The sequence below is a fragment of the Nicotiana sylvestris genome, chromosome 9, assembly GCF_000393655.2.
Source record: "Nicotiana sylvestris chromosome 9, ASM39365v2, whole genome shotgun sequence".
NCBI classification, from domain to species: Eukaryota; Viridiplantae; Streptophyta; class Magnoliopsida; order Solanales; family Solanaceae; genus Nicotiana; species Nicotiana sylvestris.
In genome coordinates this window covers 1,676,069-1,685,524 of record NC_091065.1, presented here as the reverse complement: position 1 = coordinate 1,685,524, position 9,456 = coordinate 1,676,069, and the positions used below count along the sequence as shown (strand labels likewise).

The 9,456-nt window shown below is 34.8% G+C and overlaps 1 protein-coding gene and 1 non-coding gene across 4 annotated transcripts; one reads left to right on the top strand and one right to left on the bottom strand.

The window, feature by feature from the left end:
* Nucleotides 1-2,583: 2,583 nt before the first annotated feature.
* Nucleotides 2,584-8,059, bottom strand: LOC104212034 (splicing factor U2af small subunit B-like). Of its 3 annotated transcripts, XR_011402296.1 has the most exons (7): nucleotides 7,760-8,059; nucleotides 5,508-5,594; nucleotides 5,339-5,420; nucleotides 5,022-5,148; nucleotides 4,475-4,916; nucleotides 4,330-4,362; nucleotides 2,584-2,907 (listed from the first exon to the last, which is right to left on the bottom strand). XR_011402296.1 is itself a non-coding variant. In XM_009761215.2 (6 exons), exons 1-5 carry the CDS (start codon nucleotides 7,994-7,996, stop codon nucleotides 4,493-4,495), a joined length of 957 nt encoding a protein of 318 aa, XP_009759517.1. In that variant the 5' UTR covers nucleotides 7,997-8,059; the 3' UTR covers nucleotides 2,584-2,907; nucleotides 4,475-4,492. The 3 variants fall into 3 exon arrangements, 2 of the variants coding, with proteins under 2 accessions (XP_009759517.1, XP_009759516.1); XM_009761215.2 differs by lacking the exon at nucleotides 4,330-4,362; XM_009761214.2 differs by lacking the exon at nucleotides 2,584-2,907 and having other exon boundaries at nucleotides 3,969-4,362.
* A 1,108-nt stretch (nucleotides 8,060-9,167) lies between these two features.
* Nucleotides 9,168-9,250, top strand: TRNAL-UAA (transfer RNA leucine (anticodon UAA)). The gene has a single exon. It is a non-coding gene; the product is annotated as a tRNA-Leu (tRNA).
* The last annotated feature ends 206 nt before the right edge of the window (nucleotides 9,251-9,456 follow it).

Below are 9,456 nucleotides of genomic sequence, written 5' to 3'. Positions count from 1 at the left end.
AACCATATTCCCAATTATTTGCAACAACACCCAATCCAAACAAATAATGATTTTTGAAAACCTAAATTCGAATTCAAAGCTTCAAAACTTTTTAATGGCTGTCAATAGTGAAATTGCTGCTCTCTTTTCCTTTCCTCTTATATTACTGAAATTTGGGATTCAGAGATAAAGAGAAACGTAGAGAGTATTCTCAATTCTTTGCAACAACATCCAATCCCCACAAACAATGTCTTTTGAAAACCCAAATTCGAATTCAAAGCTTCAAAACTTTTTAATGGTTGTCAATGGTGGAGGGTTACAAATTTTCGGCGGTTTTAGAAGAGGAAATCGTGGGGATGATTTGGAGGAATATATGGTACCATTAATTTAGAAGTGATATACAATACAATTAATGTAGCATTAAAACACATTATGATATAGAATTAGTAATTAGGTATACTAAATGTAATTATATCAAACCTTAAATATTGAGGGTAATATAGTTTCCTATGTGACATAGGAATGTAAAATTAAGACCTCCTAAACAAACAAGAATAGAGAAATCTCATTATTTTTCTTAGCGTGAAACTGACTCTTCGTGGTAAAAATTTCACGGCGCAAGTCATTTAACTTGTACTCAATGTATTAAAATTGTTTAAGTGGTACCTAATATTAAAAATTTCAGACAAATGCACGCTTTTCTCTTTTCTTTTTTTCTTCTGCTTCTCCTATTTAGTCATTTCACTTCTTCCACTTCTTCTCTCCTAAGCCACCAAAATTCATACTCCTCCGTTTCAATTTATGTGAACCTATTTCCTTTTTAGTCCGTGCAAAAAAGAATGACCTCTTTCCCTATTTGGAAACAATTTACCTTTATGCAATGATTTATAGCCACATAAAATATATGTGCTTCATTTTACACTACAAGTTCAAAAATCTTCTCTCTTTTCTTAAACTCCGTACCCAGTCAAATGGATTCACATAAACTGAAACGGAGGGATTATTCTTTTTAGGGAAGAATACAAAATTGGCCGATCGGTCGAAACTAATTGTATTCATATATATATATATATATATACAACAACAACAACAACCCAGTATAATCCCACTTAGTGGGGTCTGGGGAGGGTAGTGTGTACGCAGACCTTACCCCTACCTTAGGGTAGAGAGACTGTTTCCAAATAGACCCCCGACATCCTTCCCTCCAAGAACTTCCCACCTTGCTCTTGGGGAGACTCGAACTCACAACCTCTCGGTTGGAAGTGGGGGTTGCTTACCATCAGAGCAAATATATATATATATGCTACTATTATTTTTGGGAACAATTAAAAATATGCATTTCTCAAATTTTTATATCAATTATGTTGAATAAGCCATTGGTAATGGCTTGTCTTGGTGCTATGGTTGCCCATTTATATATTTGAAGTGCACAATACGATAAAGACAAGATGTATGTTTGAAGTTAGGCTTTGACAAGCTTACTTCAGATGTGGAAATGTATGAAGTTTGATCTTGCCAAAGCCACAACTTTAGTAAGCAATGTCTGAAGTTAGGCTTTGTCAAGGCCAAAATTTCAGTAAAAAAATCTCTGAAGTGGATCATATCCGAAGTTTGACCTTGATAAGGCCACATTTGAAGCAACAGATGTCTGAAGTTTCCCAAACTTCATATACGAATTTTGTTACTTCAGTTCCGTATATTTGAAGTGTATTCCAAAGCATGTAAACTTGTTAATTTTTATACACCGCAAACATGACTTTAATGGTGGCTCCAAAATACTCCCTCCAGTCCATAATAAGTAACGAATTTACTTTTTTATTTTAGTCCAAAATAAATGTCCATTTATATAATAAAAAAAATTCAATTTATTTTTCCAAAATTACCCTTATGTATCTCTAAAAAGTCATTTACTCCTCACCTTTGAGGAGAGAAGTAAGTACTACTATAACTATTGTGCAACATTTAATGAAGTGTAATTTAATCACACTAACTATTTTAATCTAGAATTTAATATTTTCTTAATGGGTGTGTCCAAAGCAAATTGATCACTTATTATGGACCAGAGGGAGTAGCATATATATGCACTTGCCCCTCTATGTGCAAATATGGAATATCCAACATCCAAACACCATACTAAACAATCTCTATAGCCTATATGACTTCGGTTCAAGTGCATGTACAAGTTAGCCAATGCATTGTTTATCCTCATACTGATAAAACTTACTATAGAGAAAACCTAACGGCCATGTCCTCATGATGAATATAATAAAAAATAAACAGCAAACATTTTAGCTCACTAATCACAATTAACAATTCCTTATAGATGCATGACAGGGCAAAACTGAACTACATATGTGGATCTAAAGTCTGAACACAAGAGGTACTCATGCACCAAGCAAGCAAAACTTTCAAACACAAAATGGACATTAAAACAGCAACCCAGTAAAATCTCATAAGTAGGTCTAGGGAGAGTAGAGTAGGTCTAGGGAGAGTAGAGTGTACGCACACCTTACCCCTACCCCAGAAGAGACAAAATGGACATTACATTACTAATAATAGACCGCATCATTGTAAAATAGATGAAACGACTAAAGATCAAGATACTAAAAACAAAAAGTTACAAACTACATTGCTAAAACTTCAAGAGTGTCTCCAACAAGTCGAACAACACTTATCAAAGCTAACAGAAGTCTTCTAGAAAGAACAAGTTTACCAAGATCCACAGCTACATCCAACAAGAGTCATATAGACGACGCAATACCCGCAATGGCCTATTTCTAAGCTGCATTACTCCAAAATTAGACATAAGAAGAATTATAATAGTCTCACTTAGGAGAAGCCTTTAAAAGTTCTTCCATCTCTTTCCTGCAAATGCCTGTTAAAGCAAACCTGTTGGGACAAATCCTTTGAGTTGGCGGCTCCAACCACCTGTATACAGTTCATGGTAAGTTGTAATTAAAATCATGCTCTTAGTCCTTATATGCAGGGAAACCTGGACCTGCAAAACTCATAAAACCTGTAAGACTAACTTCCATAAGCAAATTTCAAAACAAAGAATAGTTGGGAAAGCAACTAGCCTGGATGTGCTCTGGTCAAAGAACCTGACTGCATATACAAGCATTAACACATTTGCAAGATAATTTTAACATATTATAGATGCATGCGGTTCTCATTATAAGACATTCTTAAACAGACCCCAAAATCAAAAAGAGAGGACAACCCCCAAGAAGATGAAAGAAACACTTGGGAGGGACAACCTAGAAAAAGACCGGGACAAACAAACTTTAAGATTGGCACAAAAGTGAGTCAATTCAGTGATATACAACAGCAATGGCAATCTGACCAGAAAGTCCTAATAATCATGGAAAAGTGTGAGGTGAAAATGGTAGGCTTAGAATAATTTACTCCGTTGGTTCCATTTGATGTAACACTTCTTTCATTTTAGTCTGTTACAGAAAGACCGGCACCTTTCTAAGGGGTACCTTTGGTATATACCAATAGTCCTTATTTATTTTCTAAACTCCGCGCTCAATCAAACACCGAGTAAATGAAACAAAGGGAGTAAAAGATAAAGCTCTTAAAGAGCAAAACATTACAATGTATTTTCCTACTAGGGGAAAATACAGACACTTCCAGGACTTAACATCGGGGAACAAGTATTGACTCAACTGGATAAGGTTACAGTAGCGTGGCAGCACATATAAGTGATAGGCTGACCGAAAGAACCTACAACAAATAAGCATCTCAAGTACCCAGAGAGTAATATCATTATGTGTATTTGACAAAAATATATAAATTATGGTTAGTACTTAGTATTAACCAGTATACTATGAGGTACACGTAGACTTACTACGCTCATACTATTATTCTGTAATTTTAAAATGTTCTTCCAATAATAAAACCATATAAAACATCTTCTCGTCACATAATAATGAAGATGGATGGTGAGAATCAGAATGGGCCAGAAATATAACAGAACTCTAATGTGATTTTAATTTATGACCACTATAATGTCAGATCAGAAATGTTACTCTTAGACCTTGAAGAATACTTATTACTGAACTCTCAACAGATCAGAATTAATAACCAAAAAACTGTTCCAGACAGCCACAAAGCAGGTATAGTCACCGTGTTAAAAAAAAAAAAAAGGACAAGTTTGTCAAAAGACATGAACAAGCAAAGAGCTTCATAGGGCGAAGTAATGAACTGAAGGAAGGACGACCAAAATAAAATTTTGACAGGAGAAGTGGCAGAAAGGTTACAAGGATAACGATATGACAGATAAAATGCATGATGCACAGAACAACATGTGAGAACCAGAAAAGCATAAAACAAGGGTTGAAATTTCACATTTGATAGCACAGAATTGAAAACCTGCACCACCTGCACAGTGGAAAATGGTAGTAAGGTATATCTCATGGCAGGTGGCCTTTCTTAAAAGACAATGACTTTTGGGATAAATCAAAAGATCAACCATAAGAAACTAGGAACCAACCTATCCAGAATATACTCATTAGTTTCCATAACCATCCTGTTGTGATGGCTGCTGATCATTATACCCATTACCATTTTGTGCATATCCATGCTCGTTGCTTTCGTCGTTGTAACTAATACCAACTGCATTGGTCTTGTTAGTAAGTTCTGCCTCTTCTTTTTCCCTGTTCCACTGCTCTATTCTTGCACGCCTCTCTTCACTACTATCCCGAGTTGGACTTCGATCACTCCTGCCATGAGGGCTCCTGCTCCTACCCCTCCTATGTCCAGGACTTGTAGTATGCCTCCTACTCCGGCTTTCATGATAATAATCTCTATCATCATACTTTCTACTATGACTCCTGTGAGAGCGCTCTTCATAGCTACGATGCCGGTAAGGACTTCGACTTCTACTTCGGCTGTGCCTTCTCCTATACCGCCCAAACAACTGGCGTCTTAGCTCCCTAAAAATTGTCAGCATAAAAAAAATAAGTCAGCAACAATTCAATTTGTAAGACTTACTGAACAAATGGTTAACAAGTTCTCCAAATAAAATGAATAGCAGTAACCTGCCGATCCTCTTAAGATGCATAAAGTTACAGTATCCACCGCGGTTGCAGCTATTCTCTTCGTACTGTCTACAGGTGGCTTCACGAAAATCAGTTACAGGAGAGAAATCAACAATGATGGGCCTCCCTGCAGTGTTTATTACCAGCAGAAGTTTGAGGATCATACTTTGAAATATCTAAACCAGGGAAAAAACAAATAATAGGTATTGACAAGCCCATTAACCATAATACAGACAAACTGGTTCTCAGCCCTTAAGAAATCCCACTTAAAGTCCAAAACTTCAACAAGGAACGCATTAGTTAAACGAGAAAGTTACCAGCATAAAATCTCCCTGTAAGATTCTTAAGAGCATTTGAAGCCTGCTCTTCTTCTCTAAACTGAACATAGACATTGCCCACCTGCATGCACACATAATGCAAAAATTAAAATACCAACCAATAATCTAAATCAGTGGAATAAATTCAACTAAAGCACAGAAAGCTTACCATGTGGTCCGCCAGATTGTCACAAACATTCAGGCTCTCAATCTCTCCGTACTTGTTCAGTTCTTCAAATAAATCTTCATAAAAATCCTGCAACAACACCATAATAAGCATATGCCTCGAAACTTCCGACTAATGACCAACCGATAAAACACTTACCAACACATGAAGCATGAACCAGCTCACAAAGTTAGTCTTTTTTATCTAATACTTAATAGAATTTTGGAGAAAAAACAAACAGAAATACTTGCTAGTTCTCTAGGGATTATGCAACTCCAAGCCCTAGAAACATCCAAACAGAAATCATTACTCAATCAATTAATCAACACCATCCGAGTCCCAAACCACTTGGGATCTTTAGATATAAACATTCTGCATCTGTTTCACTCCATTCGGGGAGATTTCACTAATTCTTAAAATAACTAACTTAAATTGACAGATAAGCAGAAATATTAAGCTAGTTTTCTGGGGATTCTGTAACTCCAATACCAAAAAACGTCCAAATCATCAAACATCAATTGATCACTCAAGTAACCAAAGTAGTTGAAGCCAAGTATGTCAATAATCCTATATTCCATTCCACATTATACAGACCCGTTTCTCTCCTGGAAACAACCTCTCTACACCTCGGGGTAGGGGTAAGGTCTGCGTACATATTACCCTCCCCAGACCCCACTTGTGGGATTATACTGGGTCGTTGTTGTTGTTGTTGTATTATACAGACCCGTTTCACTAAATCATAATTTAACTGAAAGAAATCCAGAAATGACCAAATAGATTTCCTAGCTTTACTTCAAAATATTCCAGAATTGAAATATCCAATCCTTAAAATATCACAAACAACTAAACCTCAACCCAAACTAACTCAGTTCAACCATATAAATCCTCTATATCTGTTCCTCTTAATTTGGACCTGTATCACTACCAAAAACTCAATGAATCCAAAACAGCTCGCAAAGGGGCCAATCATAAATAATCAATGATTAATTATATCAGCAGCATTGCAATTCCAAACTAATTGAGCTTAACCATATAAATCCTATATATCCCTCGTCTGTTACCCATTTCACTAATCATACTATATTATAAGTCTGAAGCACAAAGTGAGAATTTGAAAGACTAAAATACCCATGTAGATTAATAGACTATTATGCCCTTTAACAAGTATTTATTTCTTAATATACAAACCTGCAAAACTAAAAGTAGGCCCTCTCCTATTTGGTACTCTTAAAAAGGGAAGAATATGAGAAGTCACATTTAAAGATTTAGTAAAGACCAAATTCCTTTTGATAATTGTACAGAAACTAACATGAAAAAATGCAAAAAATAAAATAAAATGGATACCAATTAACAGGGATATATGTGATGATTCATGCAAAAGACATACAAAAGTCTAAATAAAAACCAGATACTCCTCACATCATCCATCAGATATCTAATAAATACGCAACATTGTACTAAATTTGTGTCTTTTATATCTTATAACTCCTAACTAAATTTGTGTCTTTTATATCTTATAACTCCTAAATGTTTTAAAGAAAAAATATATATGCAGTGAAGAAATTACTACTTTTAGATAGCAAATTTTATAATATCATTTGGGGTTACACGGACAATGCACGTGCCCAGAAACTAGTTCATAAAACATCTCAATCAAATCCAGCATGATTTGCTGATCATAGTAAAACCACAAAAAATTGACCATTTAATTAACCAGCTATGTCTAAATCCAGAGGCTAGTTTAAGTCGACTACATAAATCCGCTGCATCATTCCCTTCTATTCAAACCAACAACAACTATGCCTCAACCACAAACAAGTCAGATTCGGGTATATGAATCCTCATTGAACATAGTACTCCATATAAACTCATTTCAGGCTAATATTATAAAAATAAAAATAGAAAGTAGTAGAAGTTCGCTATATTTTCTACTGAATCATAAAGTAAAACGAAATTCACTAACAAGCAGAACAATTCACAAGTTTTAAAAACATATAGATCATAGCATATCAATCAAATTAGTTGAGGTAGACTATATAAATTGTTTATAATTGTCCCTCTATTCGACCACATTTTGCTAAAGCATAGCAAATAATTCAAAATCAAATACGCAAACGAGCAGACATTTTGCTAGTTCTAAAAACAATAAGATCACTACATATCAACTCATCAACCACGCCTCCATTTCAATAAACCACAAAATAACTCAATAAAATCTACAAACAAGTAGTAAAAAATTTCATAATTTTTTTTACCTCAAAATGTTCCTGCATTTTGCGAGGATCAATGGGCTGACCATGAACATCAACACCAGGAGTAATCATATCGGGCCTTTGATACATATTCGAAAGGAGAAGCGTTGGGCTAATACTGGGCTTTGTATGAAGTCTAGAACAACGATCTCCATGTCTACATGCACCAATTTTAAAGTAAAATGGACAATTCACCCTGTCTTTCTCTGTACCGAAAATCGATGCTAAGTGCTCCGCCATTATTACAGAATTGGATTGTTAAGTCTCTTCTTCTAGGGTTTTTTGGTATCAAAATGGGATAAAATGGAGGAGGAGGAGAATTTATATGGAATGAAGAAAGTTTCGGTATCTGCTCCTTCTGGATAGTTCTACAGCGCTGAGCTGTTATTCCTGTTGGGGTGTGTTTGGCACAAAGAAATTGTTTTCTTGAATAATAAGTAATTTTCTTTTTTATTTTAAATTTTCAATGTTTGATTAGGTACAACAACAATCTAGTATAATTCCACTAGTGGGGTCTGGGGAAGGTAGTGTATACGCAGACCTTACCCTTACCATGGGTAGAGAGGCTGTTTCCAAATAGACCCTCGGCATCCTTCCCACCAAAAATTTCCCACCTTGCTCATGGGGTGACTCGAACTCACAACATCTTGGTTGGAAGTGGGGGTTGCTTACCATCAGAGCAACCCCTCTTGTTCAGAAAATATTTTTAAAATATGTAAGTTAAAGAAATACTATATAAGACTATATGAGTAAGGGTGCGGAGAGGTAGGGGTCTAGGGATCAGAGTGTCATGGCAATGTTAGAGAGAGTGAGGGATGGCTGGGGTGGGGTAAGGGGTTGTAAGATAGAGAATAGAACTGGAAAAGTCAGAAAGAGTTTTGAAAAATATTTTTCCATTCATTTAAACAGAAAATAAGTTCATAAGGAGAATAGTTTTCAAAAACTATAACTAGCGTTTGGACATAGATTTGATTGAAACTTGAAAAGAGAGTTTTTGAAATTATGTGAAAAAATAATTCTTGAAAGTTAAAGTTGTATTTGGACATGCATTTTATTTGAAGAAAAGTTAAAGTTTTATGAGCGGAAGAAAATTTTTCGCCCAAAAACTGCCCTAAACTAGCTTTTGGGAACTTGAAAATTTTTGATTTTTTTTCTTTCTAAAACATGATCATATTTCACAAACAAATAATATTTTAGATTTTCTTTTAAAAAAAATATTTTACTCATGAACTCATTTTCGTTCATATTAAAAACACCCTTAATCCATTTTTTAAAAATTAAATATGTTGAACCTCGAACTTTGAACCCATACCAATATTAAAGTCTATTTGAGCTGAAAAAAGGGTTTTTGTTTTTATAAAAATAACATTAATAAGATATTAAAGCTAAATTGCAGGCTTACAAACCATCAGGTGGTTTGCCCGAGTGGTTAAGGGGGAAGACTTAAGATCTTCTGCACATAAGTGCGCGTGGGTTCGAACCCCACAGCCACCATTTCCTCCATTATATTTTGTTTCATTTTTGCTCCTCTCTTTTTTATTTTATTTTTTTATTTATTTATTTTAGGCAATTTTTTAATTAACCTAAGAGAATTATTTGATCCCTCTATATCTAAGATAATTCCAGGTACACTTTTATTTTTAACTCGTATAATTCTAATATTATTTTAATACTATTATTCTAAAAAGTTTACAATTATA

Bases quoted from the DNA above. Each gene is read 5' to 3' on its own strand.
- LOC104212034 (XM_009761215.2), bottom strand. From the start codon at position 7,996: ATGGCGGAGCACTTAGCATCGATTTTCGGTACAGAGAAAGACAGGGTG. The intron at 5,595-7,759 runs GTAAAAAAAATT...GTGTTGTTGCAG, and splicing joins AAATGCAGGAACATTTTGAG to GATTTTTATGAAGATTTATT. The intron at 4,917-5,021 runs GTTACTGCTATT...GACAATTTTTAG, and splicing joins CATCTTAAGAGGATCGGCAG to GGAGCTAAGACGCCAGTTGT.